Consider the following 24,397-nt stretch of genomic DNA (forward strand, 5'->3'; position numbering starts at 1 on the left):
TTTCCTTCCATTTTTAATGCTAAGGAATAAAATAACACAATGACGAAATAACAAAACTGATGAGTTATTCAACACGCATGAGGTAAAATGATTCAACCGCCCACATGGGGGATGTGTTTTCACACAAGTGATCTAAAAACCACCCATTCACATGATTTTGTTGAAACACAATTAATTTTGCCCCTAGGAACAAAGGTTCCTAGGATGTGGGAGCGGAGCCTGGAGACAAAGCCCCCCACGTGATACCTGCATCAGCATCCGTGGCCTGCACTCGGGTCAACAGCGTCCCAGGCTCTGTGTTCTCGAACACGGTGATGGTATAAGGATCGGCGGAGAACTCGGGGGCATTATCATTCACATCTTCTAAGGTGAGCACAATGTTGGCTTGACAGAATCGCCCCCCTCCGTCTGTGGCCTTGACGAGAAGATGATAAATCGCTTGCTCCTCGCGATCAAGGGGGGCTAATGTCTTCAGTTCCCCTAAAAACAAACAAACCACCATAAACGGACTCACTTGACATTTCAGGTGTGAACTGCAATACTAAATCTTCCATCTTCTCCTTTTCTCTTACAATTACAGAATCTGAATGATAGCTCTCCTCTGGAGAACAGTTTCATCAATGACAGTCAGCAGCTGTGCGCATACAGTGAGTTGCAGGCTTCCAAACCCTGTAGGTAGGTGCCACCTCCCTCGGTCATAAAGATCCCAAGGCTAGGGCCTCCCGCACGATACGTCATGTCACAAAAGCAAAGCAGCTACCTAATTTGCCAAATTTAAATTTAAAAAAACTGACTCAAAATATTAGATCCATAGTTTCATAATTAGTTCTTTGGTAGGAGAGAGCTTCATACAAAACTATTACTTGACCTCAATTTTAACAAAATACAAATTATAAGAGGAAAACAACCCTAGCAATCTAAAGATGAATAACGTATCATTAGTTATTTTAATGAATATGCTAAATAATAAATTTATGGTAAAAAAATCGTGAATACAAATTACATATAAAATGAATAGCCCTGGCTGGTGTGGCTCAGTGGATTGAGTGCCAGCCTGCAAAGCAAAGGGTCACCAGTTCAATTCCCAGTCAGGGCACATGCCTGGGTTGCAGGCCAGGTCCCCAGCTGGGGGTGCATGAGAGGCAACCACAAATTGATGTTTTTCTCTTTCTCTTCTTCCCTCTTTTCCCCTCTGTCTAAAAACAAATAAATAAAATCTTAAAAAAGAGTAAAACAGGTAAAAATGAAAGTTTGAAATATACTTTAACTTCTTAGTTGTTTTTTTAAAATAAAAGGTGATATAAACAATTTTAAATCCCTGACTATTGATGTTTTAATCTCAACCCCAATTTTACACATTACACTGCTGTTTGAATTCCTAAAAAATAACAATTTTGTAACATCCAAGTATATTTTTACAAGAACATTTTCAAATGTTCTTTTGAAAATTTTTTTTCAAATGTACATTTTCAAATTCTACAAGTGATCTAAAAACCACCCATACACATGATTTTGTTGAAACACAATTAATTTGCCCCAAACTCTATCATTACCTGTGTCTGGATTTAGTTTGAATTTTTCTGCACCTGGACCAAACAACGTGTAAGTAATTTCAGCATTGGAACGGATATCTGCATCCGTAGCAGAGACCTGCATGATCAGTTTCCCAGGAAAGGCATCTTCTGGAATCGTGTCTGAATAGAAAGTCTACAAAAATTGGAATCAATATCGTTAACAGAAAACAGTGAAAGTCAGCATGACTGCCAAGGGGATAACAGAAAGGAAATCATTTTACCTTGGCCACAGAAAACACAGGAAATGACTAAAGTTAAAAACCCAAGGAGCTTTCAAAACTATTTTCCTTATAAAACAAGAAGCCACGCAACAGTTTACAATTCCATGTTGTTGAAAGAGTCCAATCTGCCACTTAACCTACAGAGTTCTGAATATAATGCTTCGTGTCTTTGACTTGGTTTCACATTTAATTTAAATTCTAATGAGAAAATACACATAATGCTCCACATTTACCCAAGGATTGGAGAGAACAGATGCCTGTTACATCATATCTACCAATTTCCAATATGGAAATTTATTGTTTGCAACTGCTCTTAACATATAACCAAATAAACACAGCTGAGAAAGAAGTAAGCTTCACGTCTGGGAGAAAACAAAGATTCCTAAGGCCACGTGATCAAGCTGGCCCTTCTGTGACCTGTTCGAACCTCTCTCTCCACATGCAACCTAACTCTCAAATGAAGGGTTGTTCCCTCTTCCAACTATTTAGAAACCTGTGCCATAAACCGAAACACAAGACAGGTGAGATTTCGCTGAATTTATTTTTTTAACCCAAACTCAAGTTTAGGTGAATGGCATTTTATGACTCATGAAACACAATGTTTTACAATACTAACGCTTTGAAATGATGTAGTGCTCTAATTTTATTTTTTCCCAGGGTCAATAGGGTATATATTACATTGAAATAATATGAAAGTGTTAGAAAACAACACAACACCCATTTAGTGTCTGCCTGTAAGACATAAATATATATACGATATCCCGCCCTCCAAAACACACACGCATGGACTAGAGTGAACTCTTCGCCCCCCAGAAGCTCCACGCCTGTCCCGACAAATCAGAGTGAACCAGTGTGCACTTCCCTGAGAGCAGCCCTGCTCCGCCTACAGCATCTCACGCTCACCGCAGCCTTCTCCCACTACGCTGTCCTACTGCAAGATGACTCTCCCCTGGGCCCAGCCTCCCCTCATCGGACCACAGGCCCCTTCCTCCCTTTACTGTCCACGGCGATTTCCTCAGTGGCGCACCGTTTAATCTAGAGCAAGCAGGCGTCCCTCTGAATTGTGAGCTCAGACCACTGTCTCCAAGGCAGTCACAGCCCAAGGCTCCATTTCAACCTCGGTCACACCCTGCTCGCCATCCTGCCTCCTCGGACCCTTAGCTCCCAGGAATCCACCCTGACAGCTCTGTTCCCTTCTTTCCACCTCCGCTTCCTCCTCCCTCCTCGCTCCTCCCTCGGGAAATACCTATCTGCTCTTTCCCTTTTTGTTATTACCCTCTCGAATGAATTCAACGGCAGGTTATCCACAGAAACGGCCAAATGTGCATATCCTTGCCTAATATCCATCCTCAATATCACCATCTCTAAATGTTTAAAAATATTTAGCTTAATGTCCCATTACCTTAAACTGAACAAATCAGAAGTGGAATCCAACATGTTCCCTCTAGAAGCAACTCCCCACCCCCACTCCCACCCACGGCTTCTCTCTGGTCTCTCCCCTCGGCTCCTGTAGGAGGAGTCCAGTTGATCCTGACTTGAAAGGCCTACTATGCCGTCACCTCCGGGCAGGACCAGGTAGGTGCTCCAGGCCTCTGCCCTTTCCTCCCTTCTGCCACCGCACCCCCACGCTGCCATCGTTCCTCATCGGAACCCTCCGAGCACTACCAAACTCACCTGCCTTGGGAAACTCCCTCCTGGTCATGTCCTCGCCACCATTTAAGTGGAAAAGGACTCCACGTCCCGTCTGCCCTGGGATAGAGGCCCAGTGTTCACACGGAACGGCGCCTCCACTGCTGCAGGAGCCACACCGCATACCTCGTAGTGTCTCGAGGGTGTTAAGAGTGAGTGCCCCCAAAATGGGGAAAGCAAAACTGAGCCCTGTATGAAGAACTGCTGGCCAGATGTTCTCTCCAAAAAAACCTCATCCCCCAATAAAGGGAATTTCTTCCTAAACACTCGGCTGGGCGTTTTTAAAGTTAAACAGGATTGCAATCCTGTGCATAATTTACAGCCCTCTGAACGATTTTTACACTCTTCAGCACTCCCTAAAACAGTCCTGAGGCTAACCCATCTCTTGCCCCATTTCACACTCACCTCTGCTTGGCCAGTAAGAGGTTGTAACCTGAAACACATCTCAGTAACACCATGGCAGCTCATGACAGCCCTACTGGTAGGTTTAAGAAAGAAATCCAAATTTGTAATCTAGAAATTCAAAGAAAGAGCAGCGTACCTTTTCACAAACTGGACTGTTGTCATTGGCATCAAGAACCTTCACTTCAACTATTGCTTTTGAGGAGAAGGTCCCATCAGTTGCTGTGATGGTCAGAAGATAGTTGTCCCTTGCTTCCCTGTCCAGAGGTTTCTTCACATAGACCTTCCACTCATTCTGTATATTCTCAACTGCAAACTGCCCCAGAGGGTCCCCTCCTATTAAATCAAAGGAGGAAGATGACAATCAAACTTGTTGAAATAAAGAAAGAAATAAGTAACAGGAGAAATAAGTTTTACAACAGATTTGTAATGTCATGGTTTGAAAGAATTAAGGTTTTTAATAATTACATTTGAATTGGGTATATTAGCTTTCCCGTTAAAATTTTATTTAAACACAGGATTAAGCCAAATAAAATATAAGAACTACTAAACAATACTTTAGCCTACACTGAAACTATAGTTTTTCTTTTTAATTATATTTATTATGTACTGAGCATAAAGCTCAAAGGAGTCATAAAAATAAAAAACAGTCTAATGAAACGTTACCTTGGTTCAGGCAAAGAACTTGAAATGTTGCTTAAGAGATGCTACTTCTACTTATTTTAGATAGACTTAAGGAAAATCATCCTTTTACTTCCTTATTTCCACAAAATATATATTTCAGAATTTATACTTCTAATGTTTTAATGTTAAATTAAACCCTTCCGTTTCAATTTCCTACCTGTTATGTAATATGTAACTTGTCTGTTAATTTCTTCCGAGTCAGCATCCGTGGTACTTAAAATGGCGATTACACCGCCTGGTAGGTCATCTTCACTCACTGTCCCTTTATAAATCTCCGCAGTGAATCGTGGGGGACTATCGTTGACATCGGTGACAGTGACATCCACGATGGCCGTGGAGGACAGCTGAACCCTTTCACCATGATCTGACGCAACCACTTTAATCTGGTAATTGCTTCTCTTTTCATGGTCAAGCTCCTTCAGGGTTGTGATCCAGCCAGTTTCCATGTTGATGGCAAAAGATTCGGTGACTTCTACACTTTGCGACGGATCTAGACTATACATAACCTGGCCATTGGTCCCTGAGTCCAGATCAGACGCCCGAATCTGGATGACTGGACTTCCCCCCGGCTGGTTTTCAACAATAAATGCCTCATACGGGTTAGACTCCAAGACGGGGCTGTTATCATTCGCATCTTTCACTTGGATACTAACGTCCACAGAAGCCACCACCTCATCATCCTCACGAGGGCACTTGGCCAGTATGGAAAACTGATACCACTTCGTTGTCTCGTGGTCAAGCGCCTTTTCCAGTTTCAGTTTCCCACTCTGTCTGTCGAGCACAAAGCACTCATCCCTATTGCTCTCAGGAGTGTTCCCTTTGACGAGGCTGTAAAGAACAGTCCCACTGTGTTCTGCTCGGATGACATCGATTTCCGTCCCAATGGGCATGTCTTCTGAAACGGTGTAGGTATAGAACGGCTCGGAAAACTTCGGAAGCTGCGTTTCCGGCGGGAGTATTTTCACGTAGACGGGAACAACGGACTCTTTCTGCGGAGACCCGTTGTCCACCGCTCTCACGAAGAAAGTGAAGAACTCATCTTCCAAGCCAATTAAGCTTTCCTTTGTAGTAATCATGCCAGACAGTTTGTTAATTTCCAAGTTCTCTTTCACGCTTTCAGAATCTGCTTCAATGGCATAGGTGACATCGGCATTGGACCCCTCGTCTGCGTCACTTGCAAGAACTTTAATGACGGAGGTCCCTTTGGGAGCATTGGATCCGATGTTTACTTCATACTTGGTTGCTCGAAATTGTGGCGCATTATCATTGTCATCGGTAAGGATGACATTAATGGTGCAGAAAGCAACTTTTCCTCCAGCATCCTTAGCCATTAAACGAACTGCGATGACTTTCTCCGCTGGGATTTCACGATCGAGTTTTTCCAAAGTAAATATCTGTCCCCTCTCATTTGTGTAAAATCTGTCTTTAGCAAAGTCATTCACAATGTGGTAAGTGATGTCGCCGTAAACACCAGAATCCCCATCAGTTGCTTTAACCTCAATTACCAGGGTGTGTAAGGGGGCGTTTTCAGCCAGTTCCACTTCATATTCGTTCTGAGGGAAAACAGGGCTGTGCAAATTGCCTCCAATTACAGTTACATGAACCTGAGCTGAACTTCTAAAGACTCCATCCGAGACAGAAATGTTAAGACTGGAAAATGGCTTCAAGGTGTGTCGGCGGAGGTTTGAGAGCGTGATAATCCCCGTCTCACTGTCCATGACAAAATTCTTGTGATCATTGCCAGACAGGATGGAGTATTCCAACTTGCCTATGTCTGAGCTGTCTGCATCGTAGGCTTTGACACAGGCCACAAAATGCCCATGTGTGGCGTGCTCACTGATTCTGGCCTCATAAATCTGTTGGTCAAACAGTGGCGGGTTATCATTGAGGTCCGTGACATCCACTGTGACGATCACATCACTGCTCAGCGGGGGCATGCCCCCGTCAATAGCCCTCACGAAAATCTTGTGCCGACGGACCTCCTCGTAGTCCAAAGTCCTGACTAGTGAAATGAGGCCAGTGCTGCTGTCGACGTGAAAATGGTCCTGGCTCTTGCTGTGATTGCCAGACATGTGGTAAGAGATCCCTCTGTTTGGTTCCGAGTCCGAATCGGTCGCTCTCACCTGGACAACAGAGGTTCCAATGACAGATGCCTCAGACAGCGTCACCGTGTAAGACTGTTGCACAAACACAGGAGGATTATCATTGATGTCCTCCACTATTATGTCCACGAACACCTCCGCATGGGCACCGGTCAACGAGTCGGTGGCGCGCACGCTCAGCTTATAGGCTGGGTGAGACTCGAAGTCCAGAGGAGCTACGACGTTGATGACTCCCGTGTTGAAGTTAATGGTAAACTGGCTAAAAGGATCGCCGTCTGTGATGCTGTAGAAGACCTTCAACCCTTCTGGACTGTTGGCTTGGATGTGGACGACGGGGCTGTGCATCTGGGCATTCTCTGGGACCTCTGCACTGTAGAAAGACTTTTCGAACACAGGCATGGCCCTGTTCATCACGGTGATGGGAACCAGGACTTCAGCCGAAAAAGCTGGGTTTCCTCCATCTTTTGCCACCACCGTGACCAGATATTGTTTATTTAAGGTGTCAGGTTCAAACTGCTTTTTTAGTGAAATCTCACCCGAGGGTCCGATTTGAAAGTGCTCGTGATGTTCCTTAAGGTAGTAATGCACTTCACCATTTCTGCCACTATCTCTGTCCACGGCGGTAACGTGGCGAATAACGTGGCCCACCGCCGCATCCACCTTAACAACAGCGTAGTAAGGAAGGTTGACAAACACAGGTGCATTGTCATTTTGGTCTTCAATGACGACCTTCACAAGGACATGGGACACTGCCGCGGGCTTATGTTCTTGTGTCACTTCGACGACCACATCAAACGCCTCCTGCTGTTCCCGATCAAACGGTATCCCCGTGGTCGAGAGAACGCCCGAAGTGCGACTTATTTTAAACCTGCGATCGGGGTTGAGGATGCGGTAGAACAAAGGCTCGTTGATCGGATTCCCAATAGCAGCGATGACAGCTAACACTCTGGCTTCCGTGGAGTTCTCTTTCACGACTGCAGAGTAGAAATCTTGGGTGAACTTCAGTTGACTTTCTTTGCTCTCTCTCACATTGATTTTCACGGAGGAAAAGCTTGCAAATCTGCCGTCGGAAGCTCGGACGGCTAACTCATAGCGGCTTCTTAACTGAGTCGTGTTTTGCACCGTAATGGAACCCGTCCTGTGGTCCATCCAGAACTTCTCCCCGATGTTGCCTTCGGTGATGGAGTACATCAGTTGCGAGAAGGCGCTGGAGTCGGCATCGGCTGCGTTGACTGTGAGGACTTTCACGCCTGTGTATGTTGGCAGCAAGAGAGAGGCTTCGTACAATGACTTGGAGAACACCGGGGGGCAGTCATTAATGTCAATCACGTGGATGGTCACGTTGGCTGCATATTCCGCAAACAATCGCGGCGTCCCCATGTCATGCACCTGCACGGTGAAGTGAAAGGTACTCGTTTCCTCGTAGTCCAAACTCAGGACGGTGCGAATTGCACCGGTGCTAGAATCGATGGCAAAATATTTGTGTGCGTACGGTTCAATGATGTGATAAACCAGCAAAGCATTCGATTCTTTATCGGCATCAGTTGCCCGAATCACCAAGGGGACGTCCTTGTCTGTTAGGACCACGCTGTTAACGGAAGCTGACTCGCTGATGCGTCCTGTGTATTCCGCCTGCGTGAACACGGGCGCGTTGTCGTTCTCGTCCTGTAGGTGCACTAGTACCGTGGTGTTCGTCGACAGGCCGGCCATGTTCGTGCCTTGTACTGTCAGTGTGTACACAGGCAAAGCTTCAAAATCCAGGGCTTTCTGAGTGATGATGCTTCCAGAATGTGGGTTAATATCAAAAGCATCGGCTACATTTCCATCTTTTATTTCATATACCACTGATGACTGACTATGGGCTGTAACCATTCCGACAAAACTCCCCGTGCCAACGGTTTCACTGATTTCCACAGAGTATTCTTTAGATGTAAACTTAGGAGCGGCATTGTCGGCAATTGTGACGAAGATATGCACAGAAGTTATTTCACTCATTGGTGGACTGCCTTTATCTGTAGCTTTTACAATTAAATCATATTCCACTTGGTTACTTCGATCTAATTCTCTGGCAGTTTTGATGGAGCCCAAGATAGGATCAATTGTAAAAGAATTTCCAATATTTCCTGGGAGAAAAGGAAAAAAAAACATGTTAGAGAAAACTACAGGGATCAGAAGTGTGTTCGGAAATACAGACAAAGAAGAAGATATCTTTAAAAACGATATTGTGAAAATAAACAGAAATTCTAGATTATCAACATTTGAATGGAAGTTGTTTCATTTTTATCCACTTAAAATAAGGCAGACTTCTCAGAGTTTTGTCCATAAAACAGGAAAAGCGAGAAACAGAAGAAATATCGTTCTGTATCTAACACCCGACTCAGTCTTTCACTCGGACCAGGAGTGTGCCTGCCGAAGAACGTGCTCACCTTCCACAGGGCAGTTAGCCCGTGATTGTGCACGAGTCCCTCAACACCCGTCGGAACATATTTTCAGCATTTACCAACTTGAAAATGTTCAAGATCTCTCTTACTCATTATAAAAGGGCAGACCAACTCGTTAAGAAAATTTAACAAACTTAGAACTGTGTCTTATTTCAAATGTTCAGGGAATTGATAAATAAGCCAGTGTGGAACTTATCCCAGTACATCAGTTTTGAAGATGTCAGTCATACTCTTTTCTTAATATTTTATTCCCTAGGTCAGTGGTTCTCAAGAGGGGGTGATTCTGCCCAGAAGGGGACACTGAACAATGTCTGGAGACACGTTTGGTTGTCACTGCGTACAGCGGGTGCTACTGGTATCCAAACCAGAGATGCTGCTAAACTTCCTGCAATACACAGGATGCCCCCACAATAAAAATGGTTGGTTCCAAAAGTCAGCAGTATTGAGTCCAAGGAACTCTCCTCCAGCATAGACTGTTTTACTGGCTTTTCATTGGACCTTTTCCACCTGTGTTATATATATGTATTCAGCTGCAAATACAACTCCACAACATTCCATTGTTTGTGTCATCAACTGAAATCTTTCTGACAAAACGAGCAGTTTGCTGCAGGTTGGGGGTTACCTCTCTTCTCAAATAGATCAAGGCAAGGTGAGGAGGGTTCGATCCATCCAGGAACCCTTCATCCCTTTTCTGTTTCACAAACTAGTCGAGATCCACTACCCTAGTCATAGAACTGAACGTGTTTCTCCCAAGTGAACCGTTACACTTGTCCAAAACAAGGCTGATTTGCCACGTAATGGCTTTCTTGAATTGTTTTCCTCTGGGTTTGCAAACAAGTGCGGCCCTTCATAGAACAGTATTACTTGGTGTGTTTTGCAAGCCAAGGGATTAGCCAAGCACTTCTTTCTCCACATCATTACTCGTAAACACTTCCTCTATAGCCTTCATTTCCTTCCTTTAATACAGTCTCCAAAAACCCATGATAATTTTTTTCTGAGAGCAGACCCAGTCTGATGTCCATGAAGCCTGCCTGGCTCTGTATCCACACCCCATAGCTGTTCCTCCATCTCCCACAGGGAAGAGGCGCGCGCTGTGTCCAGGCCCCACTGCTCTGAGCTGAACTTTGACCCATGAATGGGGTCACATGGCCTCTGCCAGGCCTGGCACTGTCTCCGGCCTATCTATGTCCCTCAGAGTCAAGGACCCCAGATTCTCTCTGACTTAGTCAGTCATCAAGATCCTTCCTCAATCCTGCCTGCATAACCCCAAATTCTAAAACTGTGACTGGCTGCCTGGATCATGGAAGAGACTGTGAAACTCCTCTGGACGGCTGCCTTCATCCACCCCTGGCCTTCCCTCTGTCTGTCCTCATAAAGCAGCCAACCTACCACTTATTATATTCATCTTCTAAGTGCATTTCTATCTTATCTCGGATAGTGAAATCTTAATGCTTCAAATGCACAAGGCATGACATTCTTTATCACTTGAAGTAGGCTGACTTTGATTCTGGCCTTGCAGCCACAAGGTAAACCAGGACCCAGCCAGCCAGTGAATGCATGGATCTCATACATATATAAGCCATGGCAGAAATCACCAGGTTTGCAGATGGGAGAGTAACGTGAGCGATCTTTCTGCGGAAAAACACAGAGGGCTGCTGAGTGGCGTGAGCATGCCTGTCTGATCTAGTAATAGGCACACTCACCAAACAGTGAAGAGCACGGCTGGCACTGGTGAGCACGCTCACGGGGCAGGGGTAGAAGTCTGTACTTGGCTGGGGCCCAGTCATCCACCTTAGCCGGGGATACTGGTGATTTCTAAACAGCCCAAAACTGCGCTCTCTACTGGAACAAGGCAGTTATCTGGACAAACTTGCAGGTCCACGCTCACTAGCTGTGACTGTAACACACATGCACACCCCACAGGGCATGTCAGGGAGCCAGCTGTGCACCGGAATCTGTGCCTTTCTGCAGTGGACCTGCTGTGGGTGCTGACTTACTGCTAGGATGGCAGCCTCTCCAAAACTTCAAGTGCAATAATGGTTAACCTAAGTTTGTGGGGGAAAAAACCAATTCTGGTCAACAAGCAAATCTACCGAGTGTTCCTATTCCCAGGCATTACAATGGTTTTTAATGGAGAGAACATCACGTAGCCCAGAGTATGGCTCTGATATGCCTCTAAGCATACAACTCAATTGTTACTGAAAATATCCTTTAATTAATTCTTTTTTCCCTCAAGACTCCTAATCAGACGGAACCTTTTGCTCAATAAATTGCTGCTGATTGAACATGCAGTGTTATGGCCTGCATTTATAACTAGTCTTTTGAACTTCATTAAATGTAATCTGACAGAAATTAGAAGCAGGCAATTATGAATAAACAGTAGGTGAAAGGCTGCGTGACCATTTCATAGTCCCGCTATTCAAACGATGCACATACACACAATTCTTGTCAAGTAATTGTTTAGCACAATTTGTGCACCACCGAATCTAAGAAAACAGTTTCTTAAAAGTCCAAATTCTGCACCAGAGCAGGCCCGTGGTATTATCTATTCTGAGTGGAGAAACAGTTCCATTCTTGGAATAGCAAAGTACTAATTCTGTCAGTCATTACAAGCATTTAAAGAATGTACAAGCCTTCGGTCAGGCACCAACAATCACATCTGAACCACCCAGTTGCTGGGAATTATGTGAAAGCTAAGGGAAAGTTTCACATTTTCTCCTACACAAACCCAGCTGGTTTGCCCATGAGAAAATCATTTCACTGGAGCGCTCAGGCACGCACAATGGAATGCACCAGTTTTTAATGACTAAACTTCTGAACCAGTGGAAAAACCTTCATCTTCAGGCGAGGCACTGCCTCCCCTAAAACACATTTTATTACTCCTGTAACCATGGACGGCCCATGAACCAAATTAGATCGTTTTCGGCAAAATAAATGCAACTTCAATTAAGAAATAAAAAGAGTTTAACCACATAAAACACAAAGTTGTTTTTTTAAATTTACTCTCCATTTGCTCAGCTTTCGATTCTAAGATCTATAGCAAATGTACACCACTTCCAATTCGAATGCCTAAGATAGATACAGTCTCTAAACATGCAAAGGTATGAACTTACAGAAAACAAATCCAGTTCAGTGGATTGATCTCGGTGCTTGAAAATCATTACAGAGACAGAACAATGAAGGAGACCTTGTACTAACAATGACACTGAGAAAGATGGAAAAATGAAAGCTGCCTTCTCAATGTCTAATCACATACGTGTATGATTTAGCACGAGTAGGCGAAGTCCCAAAGCAAGGCCATTTCTGACCGAACCAATCAATGCTCTAAAGCAGACCGACTCCCGTTTCAAGCAGGGATAGATATCTTTTGCAAGAACACACACGGGTGGGCCAGTGGTAACCCCCCACCCCTCACCTATCCACCCCTAGCCCCACGCCTATCCAGTTCAAGTATGGAGCACCCTAGCACGGCACCTGGCACACAAAATGAGCTCCATGAGCCCATTGGATGAACACATGAATGACCGAATAGCAGCATAACACGGAACAGTGAACAAAAACGTTTTGCTTTGCCACAAGCGCTCACGGTGGTCCTCTGTCCCGTAACCCCCAGCAGGACTCTCACCTCCTGCCTTCCTATCCCTCTGAGAACTGCCAGCACTTCCAGCTGGTCTCTTGTCCAGGCCCCTCCTGCCTCTTGTCCCGCTCTAGCCCCTTGGGGTTTTCAACATTTCTTCCAGTCCAAAGCCCCGCCCTGGGGACCACTGTGACAACCCATGAATGAAACGCAACTGTTCAAGCTGCGTGGAGGTCACAGTGGCGGCAATGTTAACCCGGGAGGCAGAGCAGGGGCGTGACACCCTCTCTGAGATTGGACTTCATCGGAACTGAAGGAGTCCACACTCCTGAAACGTCCTGCTCTGCCCAAGAGAACTCTCTCAGACTAAACACAAAGCATTGTATTAACCTGCCAGCATTTCCCCAAGAGTGTTTCATTGTTTAAGAAGGGAAATGATTGTGTGGTTAAAACAATTTTAGAAATACTGAATTAGTCAAAGTTTTCTGAATGGCAGGACGTCTCAGCCTTGGATCCTGCTAACATTGTGAGTCTCCAAGAGCTTGAACCAAACTTAGTTAGGACGCTCTGGCCTAGCTTTCTAAAGAGTTCCAAGTCCAAAAAATTTTTTTCTTTCTCCTATCATGTAAGATAAATGTAAGCAATTTTTACAGTGACACACAGAAATGTTCTAACATGCAGAACTAATTTTAGAAAAGAAGATAAAAACTTTTTAACAAGTACAAAGTATGAACCTATGGAGTGCTCCCCAAATACCTGACTCGATGGAGTACACCACTTCGGCATTCCTCCCTTTGTCCTTGTCCAGAGCGGTGACCTGCAGCACCACCGAGCCGGTGGCGGCCGACTCATAAACCCGCCCTTCATAGGAGGAGCTCGTGAACCAGGGCGCATGGTCATTGGTGTCGCTGACATTCACAATGACCCTCGCAAAGTTGCGCTTCACAGGGACATCTTGATCCCGTACCTAAAAGAAGCAACACATTATCGATCCTGTTGAAGGAGCTTTTCTTCTCCCTGAAAATCATGAAGCCCTTCAGGAGCCACAGGGTGGCAGAAGGAGGGGCAGCGGCCCTACCATGACTGTGAGCACGTGCTGGTGAGCGGCTTCATGGTCAAGGGCTTCCGCAGTGTAGAGGGAGCCGGTGGCAGGGTCAAGACGAAATTTCTTGAGACTCAGTGGATCGATGCTGCTCTGCAGAGTGTAGATTAGTTTGTTTTTTTCATCCTTATCCACAGCACTGATTTGCAAAATTTCTGTTTCCGGCGCTGTATCTTCGGGAATAACAACTTCATATTTTGATGTAGAAAACTGAGGACGGTGGTCATTTGTGTCTATTACTTTGATGAATACCTACAATGACAAAATGATTCACACAACAACATTCCTAATTATGATATTTTAATAAATAATCAGGGAAAGATCAGATGCACATTGGGGAAAAATAGATATTTTAGCAAAATGAAACACAAACATGAGAAAAGCAACAAAAATCTAAAATCAAAATGTCTTTATATTTTTCGTGGATATATTACCTCTATAAGTATGATAATGAGAACCTTTCTAAATCCTTGAGACTAACTTTGCAGAGAAAATGTAACACCTTTCACACATTTCTTTATGAAATGCAGAAGAAATATTTTTAGGTTACTCACATAACGAAAACAGAGTTTACTTTACCAGGATTCACAGAAGACTAATTTCCTGTCTCAGAGTTGAATCTGTAATTATCAAGCTACTGAGTTAAGGATGCTACTAGATGGTCTAAGTATTTACATTTCTTCTCTAATCTTTGAGACTCCAGATTCCTATCCATAGTTTTTATATTTTGAAAAAATTAAAATGTGCTTTAAAATTCTTATGTTTTTGTGATCATAAAACCCACCCACAAATAGTAAACACAGTAATTTCCTGAAAGCAACTTCAGTCCAATAAAAAGATAAACCCCCTTAAATATGTCAACATAGAACAAAAACCTTACAGGAAAAAAAAGCAAATGCTGACCAAACTCAGTCCCTGGGGAAATCTTTTTACTCGCCAGTAAGGGGATTAACGTTCAGATTGAAAAGATGTGTGTAGGTGAGGCACAGTGGGGACCACTACTGCTTATACAAGACGGTGCACAGTCATGAACCAGAAGTCTGGGCCTCGCCTTGCACACTTGGAGCAGGGATTTGCTAGTCCAAACGGCATACAACACTCAGGTAGAGCTATTTATTAACCACGGTGCTGCGGGCACGGGAACTCTATAGAGGCCTCTGCGGGAAGGCGGTCTCACAGAACCTGAAACGGGGGTGTCCAGTGGTGTCTCTCGGCCACAATGGAAGAAGAGTTACCTCGGGTCACACATGTTAGATACACAAACACTAACAAAAACTGATGCAAAAAAAAAAAGCTTTAAGTAAATTTACAGTATCATGTTGGGTTGGACACACATTCATAGCCAACCTGGGTGCAGGCCATGGGTTGGACACCCCTGCAAAACATCTGTGATGGATTGTAACATCACATGTTGCATGATTATGAACGACAGTCACCAAAGCACAGAAAGGTTTTACGTGAAAATTACATCAATACCTAAAGCTACAGAAGTCTCATTCTTAAAATTCAATGACAATCTGGAAGAGATAGCTCTAGAGGTCATTTCTAGGGCTTTATCAGATCATCCCAGGCTCCGAAACATCCTCCAATATGCTGACCACCTCTCCCTGGACCCGGACCCTCTTAAAATGGGGTAAGAGGGATAAAACGGATCTCAAAACCCATTACAGAAGCCTAAACAAAGGACCGAAGTTAAGATATTCTGTATTCCAGAGAAAAGACGAGAACATATTTCCTGGGTCTTAGAGAAATTCTAGTTAATCTACACCATATTTCATACTAAGCTGCTAAACCGAACAGAGTGAAGCTACAATTATTGGGAAAGGGGCATGTTAACCACTCACTTATATAATGAGGGACAAAGGCTACAGGGAGACAGATACGCCATCTTTGGTAATGAGAATGAATGCGCCATACTGCTTATTAAGTTCCCTTCCCTACATTTCTGGTGAGTTCATTATTTGAACTAGTCCACATACAGTTACAGTCTTTAAACCTTTCAGAGTTTTCCTGTTGAATTTATTATAATTCTTGAGGTTTTATTATTCTCGTTTTCATGCTCTCCAGTCTAACTTCTACATTGAGAATGATTATAACAAAACTGAAATTTTAATACGGCACTGGAATTTTTACCTGACAAATTCAAAATGACCCTAAAGCACGGTTCATGTATCAATTTAAAATAGACTCATGACCACAAGCATTTGGAAAAAGGAATAAACCTTTTCACAAATGGCTTTAAGTTTACTCATTTTTAACTGGAAATCATACACCATAATTTTTATTCTTCAATTAAATGATTTAGCAGAGGATCCGGCTTATGTAAGATTTAAAATAGTTTAAATGTAGAAAAAGTTGGGTCTTCTAACATTGAACTTCTCCCTTTGCTTTCTGGATACAGCAGGTTGTCCACAAGCCTTTGTAAGGTCCAGGAGGGGAGGGTTCTGTCTCCTACTATTCAGCTTCCGGAACAATACCCAGCACATGGCAAGTATTCAACAAATTCTCAAAACAGCCCACATGGAGAAATCAAAGAGAATTCATAAGAAAGAACAGAATTTTAATTAACTTTACAGAGCTTTGACATTTCTATCTGAAATCCCAGTATCTGGCATCTATTCACCATTACGAACAAATAAAGATGTCAAAGGAACTATTAGGACAATGCTATCCGTGAGATTACACAGTCCTAGTGAAGGAAGCTGACTTAGACAATTAATTCATCCTCAACAGGAACACACTTAATACTAATACAGTTGAAAAGGAGTAAAAAATGAAAAGATCTTGTGACATAACAACAATCTGCGTGTGTGTTTTTTTTTTTTGTCTTTCAAAATTTTTGAGACTGGGTAATTACATGCAAAGCCTAAATCGGGATTTGCAGTTCATTTTCTTTCCCTGAAATAAAAATACTTGGTGTGCATATATTGTGCGCTGACTATGTCATCATAGTAACTTTGGATTTGAGACCTCAGGCAGCAGAATTACCTGTGGACCCCAACGTCCGGAAGGTGTCACGAACCCTCCTCCGACAAACATGCCGCTCGCACTTCACTCACCTGAGTGTGTATCGTGTTGGTCCCATCTGTAGCCTCGACCGTGAGGTTGTAGTTTGATTTCTGTTCTGCATCTAGAGGTTTGGCAACAATGATCGTCCCGGTGCCCTTGTCCACATCAAAGTGACTGTCATAGTTGCCACCTGGTTTAAATTCGGACAAATAAGAAAGTAAAAACAGGTAACAGAATGAAAACTTGTCAATTATTTTGTAGTTTTCTAACTGTTAACAGAGTAACAATATTTTCTGATACATTGATCAACACCGATCAAGGTGATTCCAAGGAGCTCTCACTTTGAAAGACGAAGGAAGGGCAGTGAGAAAGGCCTCACTTTCAGTAACACAAAGTGGAGACCTAACTGTCAAGGGGCGACCGAGTAAAAGGAAGCGACTCTGAAAAGAGAAAAGCATGGCTGACACTGCCAACACATTTCTGTTGATTTGCTTTTTTTTAGGGGCTCTCAATATCTAACTTATATCTCAGGAGCTATAGAAGAGATCATTTAGTGATCAAGGTTGGCCATTTAAAAGGTTACTGATTTGAAAAGAATCGTGGCAGTTTGGGCACACTGCCCTAATAACCCTTAAAAATACATGTTAAACTCAGAAGAAAATAGTGGTAGTTGACAAGAGTTAGTCATGACTCTTATAAACTATTCGAAATTCTTTCCATTGTTGTCCAACAAAGCAACATGAAGGGAAAATTTCCATGCTGTTTACATTATTCAGATGCATTGCCAATTAATTATATTCTACATAAAACTCTTTTCAAATCCACTGAACTTGAGATACATCAATGAAATGGAATGAAAATGTCTTGATGTGATAATGAAGTTCTATTACTAAATCTCACCAAAAAGCAAAACAACACACACACAACAAAATCTTCACTTCAAATGAAAGATCTAGGGATGGATGAGAAGTATGTTTGCAATGAAAATGGGTGACCACGTGCACACTATGAAAAGAAAATGCAAGGGAAGGTAGTCACTGGAAATAAAGTTCTAAAAACGGATGCTTGTATTTTAGATCTCATAATCTGAGGCAAATTATGTGATCTCAGCAGATACCTTCTGCTGTACAGTTCAGGTCACAAGTCATCTGAAAGATGTGAAACACTTCTCTAGCAAGTGTGTCTCCTGGCACAGCCAAAAAGAAGCAAGCGAGCATGGAAGAAAGCACAGAACAAGGAAGAGCCATCAATCAGTCCAGGTCCAAAGGCGTCGGGCTTAAAGGGCAAAGTTCGACGCTACACGGGAGCAGCCTGCTCCTCTGGAAGTGCGATGGGAATTAACAGGCAGCAAACAAACCATTTTGTTTGTGGTTAACTATGAAAACAGTCTTGTTGTCTTTCCTTTAAAACTAACCTGTAATGGTTTCACAGGTACTGGAGGCATCCACAATGTCATACACTGACTAGAATGATGAAAACAGCCTGCCTAGTGTGAAAGTTCAAGGGGAAAAGCCCACACCACCCTCACCCTGTAGTCCCCCCGCCTATGCCTATGTCCTACCAGCTCAGGTTGCTGCAACAGCATCTCGGGGTAGTGGCTTGGGAGTAGACGAGGGAAAAGGGATATACATGAAGCTCTAACTAGAGATGAGTCACAGTACATGCATTTGATTTGAAATATTGTTATAATTAACAGAGTGTGAAGAAACAATTAAAAAAACCCTAAAGTGTAGAAGTCTAATGTGAACGTCTTTAGGTATGTTGGAATAGGGTACTACATTCTAAGTGTAAGCTAAATTAAGTGACAAAAAAAACTGGCTTAGGTGCTCATTTTTTATCACAGGGTAACTTAATCTAGTGAACCCGGCTTCTTACTAAAAATGAGATAAATAAAACTTACAAAGTCATGGTTGGCACTATTGGTTTTAAGTTATGAAATTAAAAATTTTAAGCTTATTCCTTGTAAAATACTGATGTGTGACAATCACATAGGCACATGTATTTTAAACATTTAAGTCACATTCACTGAAAATAGTAATGGGCCATATGCTACGTATCAAGAAGGCAAAATTGAAGGAAAAATTAAACAGCTGTATTTTGGGACCAGTATGCTTAGATTTCTCTGTAGCTCCTTGGTGTACTTTAAAAAATCTTATTTTTATATTGAAGTGGTACACACAGAGCACCTATTTAAACAAGTTTAATACATGTTTGGATATTGTGATAAATTTCGCAATCAAAACACTGCAAATTAAAACAGACTGGTCTCACTCCCAACTGTACATTCTGAGACATGAACGAAACCCGGGAAGCATGAACAGGGTCTCCTTGGTGCAGCCTGTGTGAGGAGGACAGGGACAGCCATCGGGGACACCTACCAGTGATGTCAAACCAAAGTGGTGTGCTGGGAGGGTCCACAGATAACACTCCAATCATGTGAGCCACGGGGTCGCTCTCCATGACAGTGAAGGTGAAAAACGACTCCTCAAAAGAGATGGGCTCCGGGGGCGGTTGGGGTTTGGAGATCCATTCAATATGGAGTCGGGTGGTTGACCACTTTTGGGGGCGACCGTTATCAACTGCCTTAATCTATATAAAACAGGAGCAGAGGGGGGAAAAACAGCAACTTAGTAGGAGTAACATCCCATGCCCGAAGCATGGATTGGTTTGGTCTTAAACTAAACCCATTCCAAACATTTAACACCCTTATTTGCATATCCCACGTTTGATGGAAAGAGCAACCTCTTCATGCCACAGTCAACAAATAATAACTGGAATGACAGCCAAGAAGAGAAAAACAAACCCTTACTTCACAGTGTCAGCTCAGACACTGAGGCTGTTTGCTGAATAGAGAAAGACTGGACCTTAACTCACTGAAAGAATGTCATATTCTCCAGCTCCAGAAAACTTCTTGGATGAAACCAGTCCAGTTTTGGGCTCAATAAAGAACCTGCCCTGCTCGTTTCCCTCCTCAATGCTGTAGGAGATCTCGGCATTGGGACCTTCGTCTTTGTCCGTGGCGATGACCCGATATATTGGCTCGCGCTTGGTGGTTCGCTCTCTTTCTGGTTTCTCCCGTTCCGGGAGTCTGATTTTGTAGAACTTTTGCAGGAACTGAGGTTTGTTGTCATTTTCATCAAGGATTTTCACAATTACTCTTGCAATGGTTGATTTGGGGGGGTTCCCATTGTCTGTCACAGTGACCTGTTTTTTAAGGGTAACAGATCAACAAATGATTTTAAAACACACTGTGAAAAGTCAGTGTCTCCTTCCTGACGATAATCAGCACCTCCAGAAACGTCCACAGTTCACACTGACCACCTCCTCTCACTGCAACAACTGCCCCTCAAGGGGGCAGGACAGCCTCCCCTTTTTAAGACAAGAACGAAGGGAGGGGCAAGAGCTAAGAAAGGACTCGCTGTGAGCCCTGACCTGTCTCACCAGGCCAACTCTCATGCTTACACTACCGTTCCTGTAAGTGACTGTCACCAAAACCTCAAGCTACCAAAAGTTTACTATTTTTAAGCCAAAGAAGAGTGATACACGAAGATTTTGTTTGAAATATCTAGAGTCTTCTTAAAAACATACACATTCCATACACCTAAAATCTCTACAGAGTACATGAAAAAACGGTCATTTTTAAGCTTCATCAATAAAATAAGCTATACCATAAATTGAAAATATATGGTAAACAGCCCTGGCTGGTGTGGCTCAGTAGATCGAGTGCTGGCCTGAGAACTTAAAGGTCACAGGTTTGATTCCCAGTCAGGGCACATTCCTGGGTTGCAGGCTGGGTCCCTCGTTGAGAGTGTGAGAGAGGCAACGATGTTTCTCGCCCTCCCTTCCCTTCTCTCTAAATATAAATAAATAAAATCCATATATATATATATATATATATATATATGGTAAACAGCATGCCTTTTAATACTCGTAATCATCATTTTATTTTTCTTGGCTCTTGCACAGAAGTTTTCCATGTTTAGTAGAGTGGACATAACTAGTTAAATTTCATACTAACTTATAAAATGAAATTTTCAGCAAAAGAAATACAAAACAACTTATTCTAAATGAATTTTTCATGCAATAAATTGATGAATAAAAATTGGGGATTCTTGAGGATGCACTGGGGCCTGCTTCTCGATAAAGAAGAAAAAACTTCACCCTGAAATCAGCAGTTCATGTTTACATCAGTGTGTGGATTAAAAGTGATGACTTCAGTGATACAGTTATTCTCCCCTCACCCACAGCCTCCAAAATTAATTAAGGAAATGCTCAAAACCAGAGTAAACTGGAGGTCCCCAGGGGACTACTTCCTTTTTGGGAGCTAGGTAGGTGTGACTCCTATTATTTAGGAAAGGGTGAATGCATCCTGATGGTACTTGTCAAAGAGTAAAGTACTTGGTTAGATACATGATCTACCTTCCCAAATTCTCCAAGTAAAACAATATAAAAATTGCCATTGTAATTTTGATGCCTCAAAACATTTCCTTTTGATCAGTTTTCACATGATATTTGGGAAAAAAGAAGAATTAAAGAGAAATACAACCCAGTACTATGCTTCATAGTATTCACCATCAAATTGTTCCTACGCTTGGCTTCAGTAAGCAGAAGCCAGTAACACAGTTTTTAACATGGGACTAAAAAATCTTCCTTTCGGGCTGCCAAAAAAGCCAGCACTGGCCTGTGACACAGGTGCCACACAAAAGGATTACAGGGAAATGCACAGGATATGAAATCATACTATTAAAAAGTCTTATTTCCCATCAATGTCTTTGACAATATCTTTAAAGTCTTGGAAGCGTCTTAGGCCTGTTCTCATCTGGCCTTAACACCCACTGAGACAAGGGGCTCTAGTGAGAGGAGCGTGACTGGCTGGGCGGGGAACTGGAGCCGGTGCCGGTGTGGGGCCTGCTGCTCTGGGTGACCTGCCACCCGGTTACTTTCTTCAGGAACCAGATTCGCCCCTGTGTCAGTCACGCTAGCGACTGAATAAAAATGGAAAACGCTGCTCTATCACACACAAAAATGAATTCAAGAGAACTAGACAACCCATGGCTAAACAGAGGTACACATGGAGAAATTACTAGTTGTAATTGGGGCTGTGAAACCACCTTTTCTAGACAGGATATTGATACACACATATGTAGTGTGTATATAGAGAGAGGGCTATAAAATGAAATGTTCTACTCAAAACAGAAAATTTTGACTAAGCATGACATGAAAGTAAGCAAGTGGAATTATGAACAGCAACAAGATACAAAGGGAGGACTTAAAAAAATCACCATTTAGAATTTTTTCAATTACACATACTGAAGAGAATGCAAGAGTTGTCCAGAAAATCTGCAACTGAAAAAAGGCACTTGGTCTTTTCCAGATCTGGTGCTAATACTCAACGCTGGCCTCTAACATGTGACAGAGAAACGTTAACAGAGGCAACAGGGTTGTTCTGCTCGGGTCCCTCTCCCAGGGCTGCCTTCTCTCCCCTCGCCCTGGTCTGAGGGCAACAGCACATTTATAAACCCCGCCTTTCCCCTCCACCTGGCCGTGGTCCTTGTCCCCGCAGCGTATTCACTGCCCACCAGAACTGGGCAGGCAGCAAAAGACAGTGGAGCTTCTCCTGCCAGAGGCTGGAGGCACTTCAAATACACCGTGAGGACGAGACGCTCATAGGAAGGGCACATCTTAGAAAAGCGAGTCAGACTTTCAATCTGCTTTTATTTTAGAAAATTTTTAAAGCATAAGCTTTATGTAATTCAGTTTCAGTTTCATAAACAATTCAATTGGTTAAAGCAAAAAAAAAGTGGAAGCACACTAATTATAGTTTCAAAAGTTGAATTAGATCTGTTCATATACATATATCTGAAAAGTGTAACACCAAGGAAAAGATGTAGAAGGTATAAAAAATTCACTCGTGTAAATGAAAATAAAATTTAGTAACTGTTTTCAGTTTTGTTCACACTCTGTGTGTGCATGTATGAAGTACAAAAATTATAATGGAACTTAGGACAGTGTGGTCTTGTATCCTGGGGACAGAAAAGGATATAATGGGGACATTAATTATATTCACAATATTTTATTTTCCCTTTTATCAATGACAGGAAGTTAATACAAGCTATTAACAGCTATGAATACTAATTAACGTCAACAAGATTGCTTTCCCACGACATTTATAACTGTATTATTAAAAACAGAGACATGCTTACTTCTAATATGTGTTCGTCTTGCTGTTCTCGGTCTAGCTTCCTTGACGTCGTTGTGATGAGACCTACGAAAGACGACAGTTTATTAACCCTTACAGCGAAGGAAGACGTCACCTCACATGGCCGCACGCCTCCACGTGTGAAAGTCTGAGCAAGTCTCTCGTTTATTCTCAAGGGAAAAAATTATCCATACAAGAACAGTTAATTATTTTATTTTGTGTAACATACTTTACACATTCTCTTTTTAACAATTCTTAGACACAACAGATACACGGTGGAAATATTAAGAAATGTAAAAAACTCAAATCAGTTACATTTTTTTGGTTTAGCAGTGTCAACGTGCATTTTTTCAGAAGAGACTTTTAGAACATGAGATGAAATCACCCAGGGTTTCAACCGGACCCATACCTCCTTTAACTGATGGTGAAGATGACTGAGAACTGACAGATGCAACTTCTGTAACTCTAGTAAAAAGGACCACTGGGAAACATAACGTGGACTACACTTCATTACATTTGAAACATCTACTCTCGAAAATGAAGAACTGTTATAAAAAGAAATGTTATTTTCCAGGTAATGCTTCCCAAATAACAATCACTTCATTTCCAATAGAAGAAGAAAATAAATGATCCTCAAAGTAACCCCTTTATTTCTTTGATTTTCCTCTCAAACTACAGTCTCTAATTTCTGCCTCTCTCCAGGACCATGGCAACTGTCTGCTAAACTGTCGACATACGTTGGAACCTAGAAGATCACTAAAATCCGTTAGATATAGTCTCGTGCTTCAAAAGAACACAAGCAAACGAAAGCCCCCCGCTACTAGAATACCCTCGGCACGCAGTCCGTGTTATTGATCAGGGACGGCACATACTGAGTGGCCCTCACGCGCCACCGGAAGGTCAGGTACAGCCTCCGGTGCCAATTCAACTGCAGGACTCACCTGTCTCCTGGCCAGCTTCCTGCAGTTTTCCCAGCAGGTTAATACTTCCAATACTTCAAAAAACATTGAAGAACAGACTTTATCGCTCTAATTCATTTTCTCTGTTGTCCTAATTTCACAAAACTACCCATTAAAGGCTATTTGAAAACCGGTTCCCTAAATTTGTAAATGAAAGATTTGTATTTGCATGTGATTCGAGGTGTTTTCTTTTCTTTTTTTATTTTTTTAAAATTATTTATTTATTTATTTATTTATCTTTAGAGGGGAAGGAGAGAGGGAGAGAAACATCAATGTATGGTTGCCTTTTGTGCGTCCCCTGCTGGGAGTTGGCCTGCAGGGAACTGGACTACAACCCAGGCATGTGCCCTGACTGGGAATTGAACCGCGATCCTCTGGTTCGCAGGCCCTTGCTCAATCCACTGAGCTATACCAGCCAGGGCTTCGAGGTGTTTTCTT

At 42.7% G+C, this 24,397-nt stretch overlaps 1 protein-coding gene across 3 annotated transcripts in view; it reads right to left on the reverse strand.

Moving 5' to 3' along the window:
- FAT1 (FAT atypical cadherin 1) overlaps positions 1-24,397 on the reverse strand; it is a 124,878-nt gene that overhangs the window by 24,958 nt on the left and 75,523 nt on the right. For all 3 annotated transcript variants that reach the window (XM_037055228.1, XM_037055229.1, XM_037055227.1), the window contains exons 4-13: positions 23,005-23,066; positions 19,676-20,005; positions 19,180-19,390; positions 16,852-16,991; positions 13,769-14,044; positions 13,447-13,657; positions 4,728-8,795; positions 4,026-4,222; positions 1,554-1,707; positions 247-480 (exon numbers count right to left, since the gene is read on the reverse strand). In XM_037055228.1, coding sequence (XP_036911123.1) covers positions 247-480; positions 1,554-1,707; positions 4,026-4,222; positions 4,728-8,795; positions 13,447-13,657; positions 13,769-14,044; positions 16,852-16,991; positions 19,180-19,390; positions 19,676-20,005; positions 23,005-23,066 — 5,883 coding nt within the window. The remainder of the gene's footprint in view (positions 1-246; positions 481-1,553; positions 1,708-4,025; positions 4,223-4,727; positions 8,796-13,446; positions 13,658-13,768; positions 14,045-16,851; positions 16,992-19,179; positions 19,391-19,675; positions 20,006-23,004; positions 23,067-24,397) is intronic.

This window comes from Sturnira hondurensis, unplaced genomic scaffold (assembly GCF_014824575.4).
Source record: "Sturnira hondurensis isolate 20B ecotype Veracruz unplaced genomic scaffold, ASM1482457v3 Scaffold0008640, whole genome shotgun sequence".
NCBI lineage: Eukaryota > Metazoa > Chordata > Mammalia > Chiroptera > Phyllostomidae > Sturnira > Sturnira hondurensis.